The 21,516-nt window shown below is 38.2% G+C and overlaps 1 protein-coding gene across 5 annotated transcripts in view; it reads right to left on the reverse strand.

The window, feature by feature from the left end:
- The window catches only part of TMEM131L (transmembrane 131 like), an 83,678-nt gene that overhangs the window by 9,743 nt on the left and 52,419 nt on the right, over nt 1-21,516 (reverse strand). For 4 of the 5 annotated variants that reach the window (XR_007766469.1, XM_050896709.1, XM_050896707.1 and 1 more), the window contains exons 12-27: nt 21,086-21,191; nt 20,241-20,394; nt 19,414-19,584; nt 19,043-19,112; nt 16,927-17,044; nt 16,029-16,167; nt 14,911-15,020; nt 13,188-13,260; nt 10,912-11,054; nt 10,135-10,277; nt 9,617-9,803; nt 8,396-8,581; nt 6,645-6,794; nt 5,451-6,067; nt 2,913-3,067; nt 1,470-1,594 (exon numbers count right to left, since the gene is read on the reverse strand). Coding sequence is in view for 4 of the 5 variants with exons in the window: in XM_050896709.1 (XP_050752666.1) it covers nt 1,470-1,594; nt 2,913-3,067; nt 5,451-6,067; nt 6,645-6,794; nt 8,396-8,581; nt 9,617-9,803; nt 10,135-10,277; nt 10,912-11,054; nt 13,188-13,260; nt 14,911-15,020; nt 16,029-16,167; nt 16,927-17,044; nt 19,043-19,112; nt 19,414-19,584; nt 20,241-20,394; nt 21,086-21,191 (2,647 nt within the window). In the remaining variant the exon portion in view is untranslated. The remainder of the gene's footprint in view (nt 1-1,469; nt 1,595-2,912; nt 3,068-5,450; nt 6,068-6,644; nt 6,795-8,395; nt 8,582-9,616; nt 9,804-10,134; nt 10,278-10,911; nt 11,055-13,187; nt 13,261-14,910; nt 15,021-16,028; nt 16,168-16,926; nt 17,045-19,042; nt 19,113-19,413; nt 19,585-20,240; nt 20,395-21,085; nt 21,192-21,516) is intronic. The other variant, XM_050896710.1, reaches the window with a different exon arrangement.

A 21,516-nucleotide genomic window follows, 5' to 3' on the forward strand; every position in this document is an offset into this window, starting at 1 on the left:
ACACGGCTATGGAGGCAGGATACGGGGCAAGGAATAGGTTTAGGAGTCTTACTCCATAACTTTACAGAAACCTGAAATACCTTTCCCAAAATGTAATATCCCACCACACAGACTACTACTTCTCAGGGGGAGAAGCAAAACAACGTGTGTACGTTTAACTCCATTCTCTAATGCACTTACAGAAGGCAATCAGGTCTTATAGTGATAAGCACAGTCTAGCACTGTACGAAGATCTAGATACACAGAAAAATGTGCCCTATGTCTATTTCACCGGCATAATTATAACTAGAATAAAACCATCATCTGAAGTAATCTTAAGTTTTTGCTAGTAAAACTGAAATACCTGGATCCAATACCATAATCAGAGAGTATTAAGGGAAAAGTAATAAAATCCATCTGTTAAGTTTCTACAAGAAGGAAATGGTTACATCTTAACTCAGAAAGTAGCAACTGCTGAATCAGTTCAAGGAACAGACACCAAACTTCAGTATTTCACTTCCATTTTTTTATCCTTGCTATCTACAAAGGTGTGCATCCTGCAAAGATTTACACGTGTGCTGACTTTCCACACAATGAACAGTAATTTGTTTATAATGAGTTATAATAGCCCCTTCAGATTTACAATCTCCTTGTTAAATCCACTGACCTCAATAGGACCACTTGCAATAAAGATAAAGTCTGTGAAGGCTTTGTAGGATCATGACCTTAATTCAAAGGGCTGGGGGAGGGGAAGGAGGAGGATTTTCTCCTCATAAGTGTTTCTATTCTAGCAGCAGTTTGTAACTGGTATTTTTTAACAACAATCCAAATAAATTTAAAATAGATGAAAAAATAATTAAGAGTAGTTTACAGCTGACTTTAGAAATGCATTTAAACAAACCTCAGGAGGAAGGGAAAAAAAAAAAGTAACTTCCCAAGGTGCTCTCAATATTCTTTTGAGCCTAGTGCTGCTCTGATCTTTTCAATCATTACGGCAAAAATGTAAGCCACTGTCTCTTTTCTACACATTTCCCTTCCTCTTCCAAAACTACTAGAAGAAAACATTCCCTCAGTTACTCAATATAGCAGATGATTCTCCTGAAGGTGGAACCATTTCAACAATTTTGTTTTCCTTTTTTCACTGAAGAGAATACACGACTGGATTTTATCCACACAATACACAATGGAAAGGAAGCTAACCATCCAAACTTCAGAGACAGCAAATTCCAGACTTTAACTGAGAGCGACCACTGCTATGCAGAATGGGGTGTGTCTATATACATGCAGATTTACAAATGGAAATTTTTTTTTTTTTTTTTTTTTTGCTGGTGATACTTAGTACTGCACATTCTTAAAAATAAAGGCTCTGGCCAGGATTAAAGTGTGTTTATTTAAATAGATAAAGCAATCGTGCCTAACGTACTATGCAAAACCTGCGGAAACACTACAGCAACTCTGGATTTCTTCATGATTTGTGAGGCAATACATACCTTGTAGATATATTAACATTCTTCTTCTTATTTTTTCTAGATGTTCTATTTCTATTCCAATTCATATTTGGTACATTTCCTTCCTTCTTCTCCTGAGGTTTCTTCTTCCTATACGCATCTTCTTGCTAAAGGTAAAAATATGAGCTGAGACAATACATACATTATAAAATGAAGTTAACTCAGTAAATGAACTCCATTGGATTTTTCGAGCTAAATTTCTCTGGACAAAACGACCTGACCCAAATGCATAGTTACTTCATGATTTAGTGCCTTTCCACAGCACATCCTCTTTCCAGCACCATCAATTTGACCAGCCTTTCCAAGACTCTGTCCTTCAAGACACCAACAGACGATGAGAGAGAAATTTTTGAATTCCCAATGTTAGCATTTTCCCCCTCACAGCATCTAGCTCTGACTTCCAGGGAAATAAAAAAATAGGGGGAGAAAAAGGAAAGCAGTCAATAAAATTCCCAATGTGCTAAAACCAAAAAACATCTGCCACATTTATGATCAGTTTGTGTGCAAGTTCAGCAGCAATAAATCCTCCCTTTCCTCAGCAGCTGGGGGGGTGGGGGGAGGCATTCATTTGAATTACAACTGAGGAAATTATGAGGTAAGTTAACCAACAAATAACAGTTATTTTAAAAAATGCAAGAAACAAACTGAGCACCATCAGCCACACATGGAAAGAAGTTTGTAACAACAGTTCCCAAAACAAGACTAGATCCTGTCTTTTCTGATATATATTCCTCAAGCATGGTAAGCAATTCCTCCTTACACCTTTTTGCCATGGGATTCCTATCCAGTAGACCGGACACAAACATAATCCAAATTCTTGGGTTTACTAATTACCTGATTAAGTTCTTTTAAGTGTTTCATGCTGCCTGCAACTAAGGTATAGTCTGCTGTGTTTATCGTGCTCAGAAACCAGGGGTGAAGAATGACCCTTCTCAACAGCTTAACAATCTGTTAAGGGGCTTCCGCCTGCTGTATTCTCAAATGCAAATTTCTGATGCAAAGCCCTGTATTTGGAGATCAGGTCTGCAAATGATGGCCGATATGCCCATCGAGGACACCTCCCCTCTGGAGTATGTTCCCACATCATTACTGTGGCTGACAGCTGGCATTAGATTCCAGTATGTTTGTGCCTGCTCTGACTAACTAAGCATACCTCTCGTTGTGACACGGCCAATATCACAATACAAGGGCTGTTTTAATTTTTACCCGAACTGTTCATCATTCTATAAAGCAGCATTAATATGCAATGGATGTGGGACAGCACGTCTGCATACTTCCTCATTCATCTGATTTACAGTGTTTCAGATCTGTGACTGTACGTAATAGTCTCTACAGACACATACATACCTATATGTGTATACATATATAAATAAACAACAAAAAGATGATTTTAAATCTGAAAAGCGGAAAGATCACAATACAAACCTCAGAAGTAGTGATCTCCTCTTTTGCACAGCATGGAGTCTCTTCCTTAGGTCCTTTATTAATCTTTTTCTCCATGGAAGGCTTTAGGTTGATCTGCTTTTTTAAAGTCTCACAGTTTTCTGTTTCATTCCTGAGAGGCACTTGCTGGCTATTCCCTAAAATTAAGCAGTAACATCAGTTTCCTTGGGAATGGAATGGGCTCCCAATCATAACCACAATATCTTCTACCTTTCTTTAAAAACAGACTTGTGTTGCTTTCCAAAACACTAGGAGACTAATCTCTAGGCTGATGATGCTTAAAGTTTCCAAATCAAAAGCTAATGCTGTATAAAAATTCTTACAGCAGTTGCAAAAAGTAGCTCTGTATTGATTCATGCTCATGGGCACACCACTCCTAGCACATGCATAAACTACCCAAGTCCTGCTCATCTCATCTGAATTTGAGCTATTTGGGTCCCAGCCATGGGTCTGTAAGGTAGAATCTGAAGCCAGAGAATACTGGGCTAAAAAACAAACAGAAAAAAACCTGCAATCTGGGTGGGGAGGAGATTTTTCAAAAATGGGCAGATCAAAATAAGGACAGCCTTTATCTGGTGCTTTACATCTCCGAAGTGCCCTCTGCATTCACTATGAAGACAAAGGGAAGTCACCCTTTCTTTAGGATGGGTTCCGCGTTAAAAATTTATTTTCTTGAGAGGCTTATGAGGAAGAATTATTCTTGTGTAACAAAATCCAAGAGATGAAGAAAATGAGAGGAAGCCCGCCTTAACAACCAGCTGAGTTGCCCAGTCGAGTCACAGTCCTCCACCTGGGCCCTGCCAATGCTGGACAGGACAGAATTAACTTCAGCTCTAATGGGTTCCAAGCATCTCTGATATCTGCAATACATCCACAGTGATCTGCGACCGAGACTCTCAGCCGCTCTGCATGAGAAATGCCATCACTTATCACATTGAACTGGTCTTCTCAAACGGGAAAGGCACACCCAAACGTTTTTACAGTTTCCTATCTACCAACCAACTACAACGCCCTAGCTCTGAGTCAGCCACCCTCTCCCCTCTGGAGCAGGCAGTCACGATGACTGCAGAAGGAGCCCATGTGAATGAAACACCGGAGACACCAGGTGAGGGAGGCTGCCAGAGCTCTAAAAAACGCTCTGTTGTTCTCCAGCATACAAACATGCGAGTATCTGCAGTCTTGAAGACTCCCTCTTTCCACAAAACCAGGTCTGTAGCTATAATCAAGATACAAACACTGCAACATGGCACTTTCTAGACTTCATTTATCCTACCAAAATTCTTGAAACACAGAAATACTCACATCCCTGACAGTGCAGAAACCCACAACTGCTAATAGACAACACAGCAGATTACCTGTAGTGCTTTACCACTGAATACAAGTAACCATCAGTACTCCTGAAACACTCTCTCACGGTGGAAATTTTGTCAATGAAAATAAGTCTAGTATCGCCCAATTGGTTTATGTATAACCATGATTTCCACAGCCTGTACTCAAAGTTACTTTCCCGGGCATGTAAATACAGTTAAGACATAACTACTGATTTCCCCCCTCCCTCATCTGATTTCCTAATTCAAAGCAAAGAACAAACAACACACTGCAGCTCAGGAGCACATGAAGAATGTCAAAGTACTTTGTAAGTACGAGTGAAATTATCCACCTGAGACAGCACACTTGTATCCGCTGTATCTCACAGATAACGACACAAGGGGAAGCAATGGGCCCAGGGTAACAGCTACACACTACAGCAGGACCTGAAATCCCTCTGTGATGGCTCACTCACTAAACAAACTCTGTCACAGCTACAGCAAATGCCAGTCTTCAGCATTCAACTGCTTTGCTGAGTGTCTAAGTAAAGCCAAGCTTCCAGAGGACACATACTCCTACCCTGCTCTTGATTTTCCCCAGGTGCTCTTGGGCTGCTCTTAAAATCTTGAGTTGTGAAGCTACGAGGTAAGACTTCCCAGGCAGCTTAGTTCCACAATTGAAAAAAAAAAACCCAAGATAAAAAATACAGCTATGCAGTTAATAAGAGAAATGTTGATCTGTGGATTCCTACAAAATATGATTTCACAATACTCTGATGTCAGCTTTTGTTATTTTAGGTGGTTTTATCAAAGGAGTTCTGAATATCCAGTACTGAATGTGCTTGCTTGGTGACTCTAAAAATTAGGCATCAGATTTTCAGTGGACCCGAAAATCGCAAACTGGGATGTTTCTGAATATTTGACCAGGGCAATTTGTGTCTTATAAGCAGATCTATGACATCAATTATTTTAACCATTAAAATGCTACAGCACAAGCTTGAAATTTGTAAACCAACGCAAATTTGTGATTTATGAAACAACTTTTAATGCAAGCTGTTTCCTTAGGAATGTAAACAGATAAATCATAGCGAACACCTAAGAAATACCACACCTCCTTGTCCCACGCAAAAGACAAAATCCTGGTCACAGTGAACTCAACAGAAGATTTCACCCAATAGTTTCAATAGACAGAAAATGAAAAAAAAAAAATTACCACTATTTTTCCTAGAAATTTCTTGCAGTTCCGGCTGTTGCTGAGGTGAATTTCTGGACAAGTGACTTTCAGGTAGCTTCTTGGACATCTTCACAGGACAGAACTCCTGTTCTTTGAGCTCAACTAGATTTTCTGAAGTTTTAAGGTTAGTTTCCTTAGGAAACATACATGTTTGAAGATCTTCCTTCAGATCACACTCTGAAGAAGTATTTTTAATGAGAACTGTATTTTTCAGTGCACTTTCTTCTTTACCCAGAAAGTTTTCTGGAAGAGTTAAATTCTTGTTAACATTTATGCCATTTGCATATTTTAGAGTTACCCAGTTCTCACTGACAACATCAGTGCAAATGTCCTCTTTTGGTGCTGAGATTTGGTTCTCCGCAATCTGATTTTGTTTCTCATCAGTAGCTGCAATGGCACTGCCAGCTGCTGTGTTTGGTTTCTGCTTACTGTAGTAAACTGAACATTTGTGTTTCTTCTGAGAGTGGCTGTAGGTCGCAGGACTTCTCTTTGCTGCATTCTGACTTCGGCTGGAAGAAGTGCCTACAGACAGGAAGCCCTTCCCTTTACCTTTATCTGAGGAACTATAGGAATCCATAAATGTCTTGCAGCTTCCCCTGGAGAAAAAATAAATTATTTGAGATTTGTTTTTATCTATGAAACTATCACGAACTGTTTTATGGGATATTTTTGTAAGAAAAGAAAGGGGGGCATATTCACAAGCCATGAAACTGCATTAGGTCTTCAATTTATCATACCAGCTAAGCACGCTCTGATTTCAGTGGAAGTTGAGCAAGACTCTAACTATGTGCTCAGACTTCAAACACACTTATATGCTTCAGTAAGTGCCTAACTGACCACCCAAGAGGGTCAGATTTGAGGACCATTAATGTATCTTCCATTCTTTCCCTGGCTGCCGCACATGGTGTATCCTTTACTTCCATCACACAGTTTTTACCCTATGTACTACTAACAATATACAAGATTAATAAACCCTTGAGTTCTTCCACTTCTCTTTTGTGGAGATGAATATGCACCACAACACTGAAAGCTCTCTGAAAGAAGTTGCTTGGAACACTATCTCCTCTAAACCAGCCCACAGCAATATCAAAATACAAACAGACAGAAAGCATGACTCCACAATAAACAGGGTACAAAAAAAGGCAATTCAAAAGAAGAAAAAATTATTTTTACTTGTAGGAATCAGAGCTGATTACGTCGACAGAGTTGCTGTTCTGCTGCAGTGAAGAACTAGGATTTGGCCTTTGTCTTGATTTCATGAACTCTGCTAGAATATACTGGGCTTGCTGGAAGGCTATCAGAATCACTCCAAGCAGGGACAAACTGCCAAAGAAAACAACAGATACTGGTGTCTACAATTTTCAGAAGTATTCCGTGAAAGAGTTAAAAAGCTTCTAACACGATGCAGTTTTCAAATATTTTGTTAGTAAATTCTAAGTAAGAAGACAGACGAGAAAACTCAAAATACAGTTTAAAGTAAGTAACAGTTGTAACAGTCTTGTCTTTTTTTCCTTATAGCCCTTGCTAGTTATTCTCTCAATAAAATAACTCAGCCATGAGCTTTACAAAGAAAAAATCTAACACATAAAAAATACATTCTAACAAAGCTAATACTTGATTTGAAGATCAGTTAGAAGTCAGTCTCACTAGAACACAATGGCAATATATCATAGTATGATACTTATCAGTCTTCTGAGTACCTTCTATTCATTCATGATAGTTATGTCATTATTTTGGTATTTATTTAATACTGTCTCTTTCTTTTCCTAGAGAAAATGCTGGCATAAAATGGGCTACAAATGCCATTATACTTCTGAACTAAATGTGAAGCTGCAAAATATCCTCTCTTTCTCTACGGTGTATAAATTGCACCAAATATAAATTGATCAGAACAAAAAACTTTGTAATTCATCAAACCACCATCTCAATCATGCAGTATAAGTTTTGTCAGCAGGAAAAAAGAATGAGAAATTCCTGACTACAGATCCCTGTAGTCTCCTTCTGTTGCATCTAGAACCATGTAACATGGTCATTACTGTTGCTTCATTTGTGCTCTGATTGTTTTCAGTGTTAGAACACCAACGCAAGCAGAACCACACTGTGCATCAGGACCTCAGTTAGGTATGCAATGGCACATGTATGTATCACTATGACATTCACTGCTTGTTAGTACTGATTGTAGGAATTCAGGGTTGCTGTGATGAAAGCACTGGACATCATCTGTGACAAACGCAACATTCAGTTCGCACTACACACTGTGAAAGGTTAGTAAAGGAAGACAAAAAAAAGAATATGCATAGGAGCAGAACCCTTAATTGTTGTACAAAGGTACAGTCCTCTTAAAATCAGTTTACCACGTGCAAGCAATGAGTCAGCTAACACAAGCCAAATCATCGTTCTCGGGTAGCCTGTTTGTAGCAGAGTGCCTAGCAAAAGCTAACAATAAACACGAATGTTTTTTAACAAGTGAAAGGAGGAAAGCAGCAGAAGGAAAATCAGGTCCTCACTTGGTTGTGTGAAACTTTATAAATAAAATCCATGTTAATTTTCCAGAAATACTTAAAGATAATCTACCAGTCCACTCAATTCTATTTATGACGTTCAGATACTAATATGTTAGATGTGCATCTCTCCTGCGGGGGGAGTAAGTCTTCTAGCAAGGGGACTATCCACTGGGTACAGTGGACAACTTCCACTTAACATGGAAGTTTACCAGGAGCAGCAGCAAGAAATGCTTGACAACTCCATCACCCTACTGCATCACACCTAAGCTGTCACAGCCAGCTGGCAGTACTCTCAGGAGACAGATGCAGTAGAGATTTAGGCCCTATCACTACTAAAAATCTAACACAAGCCAAAAGCGCTTGCTGATCTTTCACTGGCAAGTCCCTTTCAAACTGGTGCAGGGGCCCTGAGAGCATTACCTTACGAAGAGGACAGTGAGCCTCCAGAAAGACTCTTCCCAGCTGGGTCCTGGCACCACATCTGCACACAGCGGCAACAGATGGTGAGGAAGAGTCACATTGAGCGTGAAGTGGAACTCCAAATCAGCAGCAGTCACCAGCGTAAGCTCCCGGATTACCCACGAAGATGTAAAGTCAGGAGTGAATCTGTCAGGAAAAGCAGACAGAGCTGGTGTTATTTTCCCATTGCTGGGCTGAATTTCATTTTCTGAAGTCACACTGATATCAAAAAATACAAAGTAACTGCTGATTTAATAATATGAAAAAAAGACAATGAAATAAGTGACCACTATCTGCTTAGACTATGCATTAGCACCTAACAGAGGTAAGATTTTGAGGTCATCTTCAAGCAGTAAAATATGTGTTTTTATTGTGACTCTTCACAATACTCTTGTTACTGTGACTCGTTTTCCTTTTCTCAAGGAGGTGCACGTGATCAACTCATGTTAACCAAAACACTCTCCACCAAAAGCAGAGCTGTCAAGTGTACAGGCAGCATTACTTCAGAAAGGACCAGGTACTAGGGTAAGTCTAGAACAAGGCTGGAAAGATAAGGAAAGTAGAAGAAAACATCAGATTTGTCTCTTCCTCCACTTATTTCCCTGACCCATACCATTATTCTATTTGACTGCTATGGGTACTGCTAGAAGGTATGACTTGCCTTTCCAATCAGTAGCGGTGATACTTGTTGTATATGAAACTGCAGTTACTGTAATACAGTAATATTAACTCCACTTACGTTTAAGTAATGACTTTCACTCAACAGGATTTTAAAAAGAATCAGTTTTAGACTATGTGCAATGTTAGGAAAACATGATTAGACTGTGGTCAGGCTACTTGCAACAAGCTAGAGAATAACAATGAAATAAAAAAAAAGCCGGTGGCAAAACATTTCGTACTCTTTTATTGTGACAACTCTTTTGCTTTGATTTGTTACTTCATAATGCACTGATAAAAGCATGTATGCTGCTTTTTAAAAATAATGGAGTCTTATAAAGAAACATTATTATATTATCAGTTTGTTAGTATTACCCTTACTGAAAAGGGGAAATGCTTATGAAATTTATATTCAAAGCTCACCAAATTTTGTGTGTGAGTGTGCTACTGGAGTGTCTGTTACTGCAATTAATTATTTCAAATTTCCACTTAAGTTAATTTGTCAGCAAATTTGTCAGTGCTTACACAATGCTGATCTCTCGTGATGAGTTCTGAGCCAGGAAAAATTCCTGACAGTCTAACACTTCAAATCCATATCCTTGGCAACTGTAACCATTGATTTTCATTGATGAAATTGTTATAGGAAGAGGCCCAATATTCTCTACTTTGAAGTTCTTCGTAATGGATAGAATTTGCTTGCTGTCTTTCAGTTCTTAAAGGAAAAAAAAAAAGAATTATTATTTTACAGTGCTTAAAAATTATTTTCTTATGTTTATAAATAAATTGCTATTTTTACTTTCAATCTAATAAAAAATTCAGAAGTGACCAACAGTTTAATACAGACTGTTTTGCAGTAGTGTATTTCTAGAATTTGTAACTATCCTCAGTGTTTTGAGAAAACAGAATCTACACCTCTCATGACCAAGCTCTTCAGCTTTTTCTGTTTCAACATTCTGTTTACTTAACGTTACTGTACCATATCAGTACCACTATGGAGTAATGCAGCCAGCTACAAAATCAGAGACCTGTTTCTTCTTACTCACGTCGTCTGCAGTCCATTAGCGTAGCTTCTGGCACCTTGAATCGAAGAGATCCTCCTGCACCAGGTAGTCTTCCCCCTACTTTAAGCAATTCTTTGGCTCCAAAGCCTTCTACATTGACCACGTCCAGAACAGTCAAGTTGTTTCTGCCATAATATAAATATCAAGCAATCAGCCACTAAAACACAAATGAAGTTTGCAAAATCATGGCTTTGCTATCTAGGTGCCAATCCAAGACAACAGTGTTTCAGTAACAGAATCACTGGCCACACCTGGATAGGTTTCCCCTAAATACAGCCAGGATCACTCTGGAACCAGCCACCGGTGAATTTCACACAGTGAAGGAACAAGCTTTGTGTCCACTGCCACCGGATAACAACAGTGCCACCTAGTAAAAATGGTTGCTTCTTCCATAAACTCTCTTTTCCTCCAGAGATAACCAATGTGTGGCTGCATATTAGACTCACTGGATACTTAATTCCTATCATTATGGAGTCAAGTTGAAAATAGCAAAGCCACCCAATGTGTTCCTCTCTTAATTCAAAATTGCCTCAGTACATTCATACGCATTTTATAACCCACTAATCACATATCAAGAAAAAAAGACTCTATTTTTTTAATGACTGAGACATAAGGCACAAAGACCCTTTAAGCAATTTTTATTAAACTGGAGGTATTCTGACTTTCAAATTTTGACCATTTGTCTTTGCTGCAAGATTTGGCAAATTCATTTTTACATTGAGTTGTTTAATTCTCACTTACAACTGAAACTTGGCTTACCTGATTAAAATAAGGGAAGCTACTCTTTTGTAGTCAATCGGTGTAAAAATTACACCAACTTTTCTGGTTTCCAGTGGCTGTAAACTTAAACAAAGCAGCTCAGAACTGCATTTCTTGTTGATGAGATCCTCTTGATGTGCATTCTGTTAAACAAAAATGCACTTCTTATTCACAGAAAACATGTGTGTTTGAAGATCTCAATAAAGAAAGCACTACATCTTTACTTAGCACCACATAAGATATTTTTGGCAAGGTGCAATAACTGCTAACTTGTTATACAAAAGTCTTTCAATTTGACAACATAAAACATCAGATAAGGTTGTTTATTTGAGCAAAAGTTCGTATTACTGCACTTATTATTATGAGGAATGTATTACTTCATTTTTTAAAACAGCTTTTATTTGCTCAGATGGAAAAGAAATTATACAGTGTCTTTCATATTCAAGGAATCCTGAAACACTTCACAACACAATGAGAACTGACAGTATACTGATTGCACAGGGAAATGTGGCAACCATTATACCCTCAGTGTAAGACTTGCAACTTGATTTAAGTGAGAAAGTGACTGCTGGCAAATATGTTGATCATTTGAGTCACTGGAAACAAGCCAAAGTGAACTCCCTACCATATTAATTGAAGACCAGAACTACCAGAAGTTCACTGAGTCTGGAAATAATGTAAATTTTTTTGTTGTTGTTTTTTCAATACTGCTGTTTATTCTTTTTCCCATTAAAAAATGAAAATAGCCCTAAAACTTTCTATTCCAGAACTGGGGGTATCCTCTTAGCAAGGGGTGATCAGACACCTATAGCAGTCAAAACAACCATAAACATTACAAAATGGGCTCTTGCTTGGCTGTTTTTCAGTCCATGGCTGTTGTACTAATGGCTTTTCTGACCTTTTCCAGTCCAAAATGTTTTTATTCTTAGCCTATTTTATGAAAAAAGAACATATAAAAAAGTTTCAGAACCTGCATTTAACAGTCAATATTTATTAAAAGCAAACCACATATGGCATTTGCAAACTTTACTCTGTCACTCCCTACAAACAAAGATACGCATGCACTCAAATGTGAGCCTAACAATTCATCACACATGTATATAAAGTGACTAGGGAAATGATGACAAATTCAAAAATGTAAATATTAACAATTAGTGATGTGGTTAACAAGCCAAGATCCGTCTCATACGTGCTGAATACCTATCTAACCATATATCTAGCTCTTCAAGTCTCTAATGAAAAACAGATATTACACACACTGATGTAAAGATCTACTGCTATTTTTCCATTTGGTCAAAAGTACAGTGTATGGGACTGTGGAAATTCAGTCCTACCCATGTACTAGTGGAACTACCTTCTCTTTTTCAGTGTGTGCCTACAGGCTAGGATTTATGAACTGCTGTCTCCTCTCTTTTACAACAACTCTTATAACTGTTGCCAGAAAGGAAAGGTCAGCTTTGATCAGTGTAGCAAACATAGTCTTTTCTTTTTATAAGGTACTAACCTTTCATTAAGGTCTTAAAGCATATGAGCAGAAATGCGTATCTACACAGGACATTAAAGATGTGGCTGCAGCATGCCCAAAGAGCAAGGAAAGTATGTCAATTCCAGGCTTTTGCACAAACTAGAAGTCTAAGAAGAAATTCTCTGGGTACCCTGGACAGTACTCTGGTTGTCAGAATATGCCAACATCCCTGATACAGCATCCTCTCTGTTTCTGTCATCCATGACACAACACTTCAGGGTATAACCACAGCTCAGCACTGGTGTGACACAGTCAAGTGTTATCACACTCATGTTAAAAATGAGGCAGTGGGAACCAGAGAGTGCCACGACATTCCAACCTGAATGCGGGAGTTGCAATGAGACTGAGGTGAAGCGTAGAAATCAGCCGCCTTCTCCCTTGAACTATCAGACAGTATTTCCCTCTACTGAAAAGATTATCAGCTAGCTTCTGACATCACCGACTCAAAAGCCTGACACTCCATTGTCAACCTGGGGCTAAATGTAAGTCCCAACAGAGAATGCAAATGGTGGCCTCTTCAACACATACACAAATACATGCAGGCATGCACACACTCCCTCCTTACAGTCGTTTTCAAAACAGACTCAAACTTTGAAAAAAAATTACCTGCAAAGATACAAGCCTGACAGAGACTCAAGAAAACACTATTAAATTGCTTTAAATAGCACTTGGGAACAACTCAGATGTAGTGTAGCTAGAAAAAGCTTTTTCTAGTGTGTCAGACCACTTCTATCAAAATTAGCCTTCTTACCCTGTAAGAACATTCATCCATGAGCCTGAATTCAGTGGTTGTGAAATTAATAGCTTGCACATTTATGCCGAACCTAAATAAACCAAAACAAAAAATTAAGCACTTCAAACGTAGTCTGTCAGAACTACATTGACTTATTTTTACATGATAGCATTTATTCTTAAATGAAGAATACTTTTACAATTGCATTTTGGCAGATGTGAAATATGGTGGAAATGTGGGTCTGCATTTTAACAGAAAACACTACAAATCAGTTTTATGTGGATTCCACACATTTGGAAAACAGACAAATGGCTGGGCATTTTAGATCTCTCAGCATACAATATTGCAAAAGATCACAATCAAGAAATAAAATTTCTAAGCCACACAAACACAAATGCCCCAAAGCTTTTTCTGCCCACACAACTGTTAAGAAATAATCATTATCAAATCTTATTAATTTACTCAAATATCCCTCTTTCTGCTCATGATTTGTTTGGGACAAATTCCTATTTTCTTTCACATACTTTGCAAATCAAATTCACTTACAGCAGTTGATTATTTGCCTGAGAGCAAATCATAAGCATTTGACATTAAGGTATTACAAACAGGCATAAGAAAACCAAGAGGTAAAATTTAGATTATAAGGGGCTAACGGACCTCCAGCCACTGAATTGGAAATTCACTTTCTATGACATTAGCTTAAAAAGAACCAGTTAGTGGACGTGATTTCTGGTAAACCTAGAAGATCTCCAGAAACAAGTGTGCAAATACAGAGAAAATGTAATTTCAAACCACTAGAAAGTGTCTATGTGGAAATTATATTTAGTATACAAAGAGATGTAGTTACTAATGTGCATATATATACACACACACACATATATATATGCACATACACATACATATGTAAAGAAATGAGGTTAAGGAAGCAATTACACAGGGATTTGGACCCCAAATAAGCAAGTTACACTTAAGCACGTGAGTAGTCCCACTGGCTCCAACCAAGCAAATAGTCCTACCACCTACATAGTTTTTCAAAGTTAAGTGTGACAGCCAGGGCTTATTTTGTTGAACTTCAGCCCACCTCACCATGACCCTTTATACTGTTCATCTAACTCTTAGCTGGATTTCTCATTAGATCTTCTCAGTACTAAAACAGAAAGTTAAAACAATGTAGAAACATTTGCTTAGCTGGCCCTAAACATTTACGGTGGGGTTCCTGGCTCTGGACCTGAATTTTTCTTCCTGGCTCCTGTTTCCTCTTCTTCAACCAGGGTTTTTACCTAAGAAAAAGCTAAGAAGAAAATTTTTTCTGGTGGGAAGGTCCAGTTACCTTCCTCCTCACTGATCAGTCTACAGACTCTGTATGCTTCCCAACCAGCCTTGCAGGGAGATGCACATCCCCAATTCTGCAAGTTGCTCCCCTCACCTGGGCAGCTTGCACAAGCTTGCACTAAGCCTCAGATCTTAAAAGATGACCAATTATAGTTTACGGCTGGCAGACATAAACTTGCTGAAAACATACTCAGTTTGGTTTTATCAATGATCAGGTACATTACTAAGTCATGCATCATATAGGGAGCTGCTATGAACATGATTATATCTTCCAAAATGGGTCAGAACATTGTCCCCACCTAAGTTACACTTTGAAAAATTTAAACAAACAATAAGCAACAAACATAAGGCACGGCAAATAGATCTTTTAAAAGGGAAAACAGTATCCTGAGATAGTTATACTCATTACCATTTGTTGAGCAGACTCAGTGAAGCTTGGGGATCAGGGTAGTAAGAAAGAGGCAGAAGCTGCAACGTAACTGGGAAGGATGAAGGGTTTCTTAGTACGAAATATTTTACCTAAATAGTTTGGAGGGGAAAAGAAAAAGTTAAGAACTACATACTTGAGAACTGGAAGGTAAAATGATTCAGCACTGGTAATATGATCTGCATTTTCAAGGGACTTCAACCTGGCTTCTGTCTTAATGCAATATACTCATATGTGCACAAAACTGCATGGAACAACAGGACATGTCACCACAATGTCATCATTTGCAAAAACAGCTAAGAGTGCATGAAGAACCGCATGTGCAAAAATACAGGCCTCCCCCACCCCTCAAACAACCCTTTCATTTGGATCTTGATTTACACAGGCAGACATGAACAAAGCTCTTCCAAAGAAGAAGGTGAAGTTAGTGAGCTGCCACCCTTTCTTACAGAAGTCTGAGTGCAAGCAGGTTATACACGTTACTATAATGATGAACAATTAAATGGCACAAATGGAATACTAAGGTAATTCACAGTATGTGCATATGAAAACTATCTCCATATGACTGGTTCTGGCCCAGGCTAGGTTAGTAGTGACCTAAATCTGACAAACGAGAAAAACAACCATCAGTGTGGCTGGAAGACACATTGTTCTGCTGACTTCTCAAGTGTTGTATCTCTCGCAAATGTTTTACACACTTCTGTTACATAAGGCAGTGGCATGAGGAAGGCCATTCCACAACCACACGCATCGTTAATGACAGTACATCCTATCCCTAGTCCCTTGTTCAATTATTTTACCACAAGCATGTTACTTACACAGTGATGCAAGGAAAGCTTTAACAACCACAAACAATTGTTAGTTAAGACCTACACTGCTTTACTCCTCTCCTTCTATTAAAACGTTACAACTAGGTAGCTAGAGAACTTACCAAAGAGTCAAAGGGATACAAATCTGGTGTCTTAAATTAGACTTCAAAACACTGATCTACAAGCACTATGAAAATGCTAAGCATCACCAAATATTAACTGCAGACTTTGTTATTTAAACAAGCTAAACATACATCAACTCAGAAAAAGCGTAACAACAACCATCCTCACCATACTACTTTTAACTGCTGTGGCACTGAAGTTGAGTGTAAGGCCAGGCTCTGTAGTCATTCGTGGCAAGAAAAAGGCAAAGGACTCCTCTTCAGGCTTCTTCTGCTGAATAAAGCGAGCCGATCCTAAAATACTTCTCCTGTTTCATTGACAAAACCAGAAAGCTTTGTTAATTTTACTTTCTTTTTTCTTTCAAACAAAGAACAAAAAAAATAATGATTTGCCAGGACCTATAATTACATTAACTAATCTTTCCTTGAAAATGTTCTTCAGAAAATAAAGCCCATAAAGCTGTAACCTAGTAGTACAGAGTAGTGTAACTTACATGCATCCCTTCAGTCTCCACTTTTCCACCTGCAACACGACTGTGGTTTTCACAGCTCTACCTCCTTATTCTGGAAAGGGGCTGATGTCACTGATGCACCATCTCTACAAGAATTGCTCAGTCACAGTGACTGCTTCCTTCCCAACATCCCCAGTATGCAGTATCCATTAGGCCAGGGACTAAAAACCTTAAAACCCATGCAAAGACCCTGATCCTGAAAAGACTGCTATGCAACCTGTTGGTGAAGGACTCATGCAACTCCATAAAGCATCTGGTAAAACATGCTTTGACTGCTTTCACACTGGGTAGCTGTGGTGGGGTTATTATAGTCAGAACATTATTTACATTCTAAAGTTTGGGCATCTGAAACGTTTACTCATGGCTGGCAGTGCCTTGAAATAGAAGCTGGGGGTGTCTAGGGTGCTCTGAAACTCCAGGTGCTTCAAGATAACTAACTCAAGTGCAGGAAGGTCAAAAACGTTTGTTCTAATTAAGAATACTTCAGAACAGAAATACCTTTCTTACAACACTGTACTGGCTTGAATTAAGAACCTCAACAGATTCTGTACAGACCTGCAGGCTTCCCCACGTCTTATTTTTTGCCATCTTTCATAAAGTTCACTTGCAAGCTCAGAATCCACATCCCAGGCAGAACGGTCCAGAGAGAGACTCTTCTGCCAAAGCAGATTTGCTAAAAAGATAACAGATTTTTCATATTTTACAGAGATAACATTTGCTCCTTCCATCAATCTACTTCTGAACACAAGTAATCAGTATCTGCAAAGGGTCCTGACACGAAAATAGAAAAGGCAACCCACTTTTTCCCTTCAAAGCAAGCATATGTGAGGGTATATATACTATTGTCCATATCTGATTTGCTTAAAGAAATACATCTGCAAAACCACAGTGATTCTACATGCAAACAAGAGTATGGGTATTGCACAGGCTTTGTATGCTCTAGTAAGCCCTTTTTACTGTTGCTATTTCTAATGGATGCTATTGAAAAGTCATTATGTTATCAGTAGTCTTTACACAGAACTCTCCATTGATGCCAATAAAGTATCAGGATCATATACTGTTCTCTACATAGTGGTACAAAATCATAATATCACAGCACAGCAGGGAGCAAAATAAATCCCATACTTTGGCAGAAACGGTGTTTTCATTTTAGCTTCTCTCTTCGAGGTGCTGATAATTTTCTCAAATTCTTAAGATAAAATTGCAAGGCTTTACATCAGTCTAAAGATTAATGCCTTTGAGAGAGTTAGACTCATATTGGTTCAAGCATTTTCACGTAGCAGAAAGGAGTTTAAAAAGCAAATTTCTTTTGAAAGAAAACAAAAATGGCTTATTTTGAAAGTATATGTACTTTATTTTACAATCCTTAGTGTTTAAAGTAAGCAATTGAGATTGATGATGACTGGAATAATCCAGCTACAAGTTCTTTAGGTCAGTATTTTCAGGCTTGTGCATTAGAATTCTCTATTTAACAAATACGAGTATCCTAAATTAGAAGGCACAATACCTGTATGTAAAGATCTGATTATGTGTATTATTAGAATGGAAAGAAAGTAAGCAACGAGGACTCACTTGTATCAGTAATATTCCTTTATACAGATTTAAAAAAAACCAAAAAAACAAACAACAAAAAACCAACACTTGCTTCTAAGGTATGTACCTAAGTGTGTATATGTATTAGTAATTCTTCAAGCCACGTGTTTCCATATATCACCTCAATTCTCCTTTTTACATTTGACTGAATACTACTGCCTTCTTCATATCCTCATACGAAAATACATTTTAGGAAAGCATCATCTTGAAAACACATTCAGGAGAGCACTCACTTAAACATTTAAAGCCTACGGTACCCAGCTGCCTGCTGAAATTCCTTACTGAGGAGAGATTAAAAAAAAAACAAACCAGTATTCTGAATCAGCTTTCATCAGATTCAACATTCTTCAGGCAGTATCATGTCCATGTAATACCTAACACTGTATTTTGGTAAATGCCAGCCAGGTACTTAAAACAGCTCCCAGCATTACAGTATCTGGAGATAGATTCCTCAGTTCCAGAAAGAATGAGACCCCTTCTTCCTGTTTCACATGATACAGCGTTAAGGATGCTGTTTTGTAAGCCTGATAAATGGTCTTTTGCAGAAATCTATGAAATCATTGCTGTGAGAAACAGATACAGGGAAGGCCTTCAAATTTAACTCTGGCTAAAGGTAGGATATTGGTCAACATTTGTTTTTTGTTTTTCATCAAAGACTTCCCCGGATCTGGACCCAGATTATGCACATTTTCTAATCACTTTGAGCTAGTTGACAGCTTTATCATTCTACCTCAGTATCTCTGGAGAACGTGCATATGAAGAAAGCAAGAGGCAGTACACCACCAATGAGAATTTATAGCAGAGTCTTAAATATTACGTCCAAAAAAATGTTTCAAGACAGAACAATAGTTTAGCACGTGCTATGGAATTAGAGGTCTGAAATACTGCACAGTGTACTCAGTACAGGTTACTCAAAGTCATTTATATACTCCCAGAAAAGTGGATGTTTTTAAAAGACTTAAAACTAAGTACTTGTATGAACAATTTCAATATTCTCATTACAAGTCCTGCTACATAAAATGAATTTTCTATAATAAAACTACCATCAGATACCTAAAAAAACCCAACATGAGCCTACCTGAATCAGACTTTCCCAAGTAACACTGAATATCACAGTGGGCAATTGCTTCAAAATGAAGATCTCCCTGCTGGAAAAACAAAACAAAAACTACAACTGACTGCATGGCAAAACAACAGGATGAATTCCACCTTCTCAGTGCATAATTTGGACGAGTCAAAGAAGAGAATTAAGGTTGCCTAGAGAACTGTAATTCCATTGCTGTTCAACTCCGGGGGCTTAACCTCTCAAGCTACAGAATGGTTTCACAGAGTGGTCTAGTACTGAGTTTTTCTTTCAGGACTAAGGGACAGATTTCTGGCCTAAGAAAGAGGCTGCTGCAGTTTGGTTTGCAGTGCATAATAATCATTCAACACAACTGAATACAATACCTTGGACACAGTCGAATATATCTGCAGAGGTATTTCAAACATTACTCCCACATTTGTGGCCAAACAAATACTAGAAAGCACATTTGTTACAGTGTCTTTCACACTGAGCTTCAAAGAAAATACATTCCAGCAGCCTGGAGGTAGAGTCAAAGGTTCGACAAAGTTCAGAATCTAGAAAGAATCAAACGACAACTGAATTAAAATTGGCACAGTATTTTTGATGGAAGCAGTACTTTAAAGAATGTAAACTTTCTCTTCTTTCGTGTTTTTGCTGTTATTACACACACATATGTGCCCATAACTGATCCATACAGTGCACATATGTAAATCTCCTATCTAAATATACGAAGAGCCAATTAGATGCCTACATCATGTGCTTATTCATAAACCAGATTTGTCTGGTTTGAATCAAGCAATTGCACAAGTAAATTACTGGCTTCGCCTTCTAAACTTCAAAGCTCATCTATGTACTAAAGACTTCCATTACAGCCTATGAAGAAATGCTGAATCCTATAGAGCACAAACACTGCAACAATTCTGAGAACAGAGCAAAATGGTCTATAATTTGATGCATCTGTAGCTGCAACTCAAATGAAAGAACAGTTGCTAATAAAACAATACAAAAACAAGCTGGACAGTGAATAATGCCTATTGAGAGAGTAAGCTCTTCAGGACCTAACAGTTACAGGCGTACATATACCTTTATTTTTAACTGATTTCAACCAGCTCTGAGAACACCAAGTCTTCAAAGAATCTATTTTGTATGTCAAAGGACCGTATCCTTAAACCAAAGACAAAACATTGTATGAAGCAGAAATAAAGCTTACCTTTAAAATGTTCTTCGTTTCTCTGGCTATGAAGACTTCATTCAGTTCAATGCTGAAGTCAAAATTGTTTGTAAACCATATGGACCAAAATCCTGATGTATTATGATGTGGTTCGATATGAAACAATGCTGCAGAAGGATCTACGTCAAAATATCTGTAAGTAAATACAGAAGAAAAATAAATACATCTGCAATTGTCCTTGAGCACACATAAGCGGTCCACACAAGAGAAGATAACTGTAGTATTCTGGCATAATGAGGCTCTTTTAAGGTTTTAAGGAGAAATAACAAAATTATTTCCTTTGGAATATTTACATACAATATCAGAGTAAAAATTGACAAGAACAATGTAGAAGGGGTACACAGGTAATCACTCTACCCTCTTGCTATGCTATAGTACAACATTGCCTACTGCTTTGCCATACGGTAGTTTGGATGAAATTGGCAAAACGAGACTGAAGAAAAGACTTCACATTTTTTCTATAACTGTCCTGCTTCTGCATTGGAGAAAAAAGGATGGTGGAAATTTTGTCACAGACTCTAAGCAATGTTTATACGATATGAGCTGCTAAGGCATATCTTTTTACTGGCTCCTGAAATTCCTCCTGGATAAAATACAGAACTATTGCTTGAAATGTCACAGGTCTGTTTTGGCAAATGACACAGCAACAATAGGAAGAAGCCTCTTCACTGTCCTTGGAATTGTTCGTTGACAAAGCAAGCTAACCTCATCTCTTAAAGCAGGGTACAATATTCTTATAATATCAGTGAACGTTAACAAACAAACGATATTCTTATAACATCAGTGAATGTTAACAAGCAAACAAAAATCCACTGTCAACCTACCCTTCCATCACAGGACAGGAAAGACAGGCTTTTAGTGTTGTAGTGCCTTCCAATAGATTATTCTTCTTGTTGTCAGCATAAGGACTTTCACTGCCACAGGATGCAGCTGGGCAAAGAACAGACATACAGGAGAATGCAACATCAGCCAGAACGAAAGCACATCCACAATGATTGTCATGTGAGGACTTGGAAGAACACTACAAAGGGGAACATTTTTTGGACCAATTCTCACACAAGTGAGCAAAGCATCTAATTGCTTGTGTCCTAATTTTCAGAGGTTCCAAACCTTGCTTTAAGAAGAATTTATGAATGCTACATGCTTTCAAAAAACACACGCACAAGGCTGTGAAAAGCAACCTGGCCAATTTTAACCACGTGTCACTGGCACAGCATTCTTACTTACCAGTGCACACTGCCTCCTTTTAATAAAT

This window comes from Gymnogyps californianus, chromosome 4 (assembly GCF_018139145.2).
Source record: "Gymnogyps californianus isolate 813 chromosome 4, ASM1813914v2, whole genome shotgun sequence".
In the NCBI taxonomy this organism is placed as follows: domain Eukaryota; kingdom Metazoa; phylum Chordata; class Aves; order Accipitriformes; family Cathartidae; genus Gymnogyps; species Gymnogyps californianus.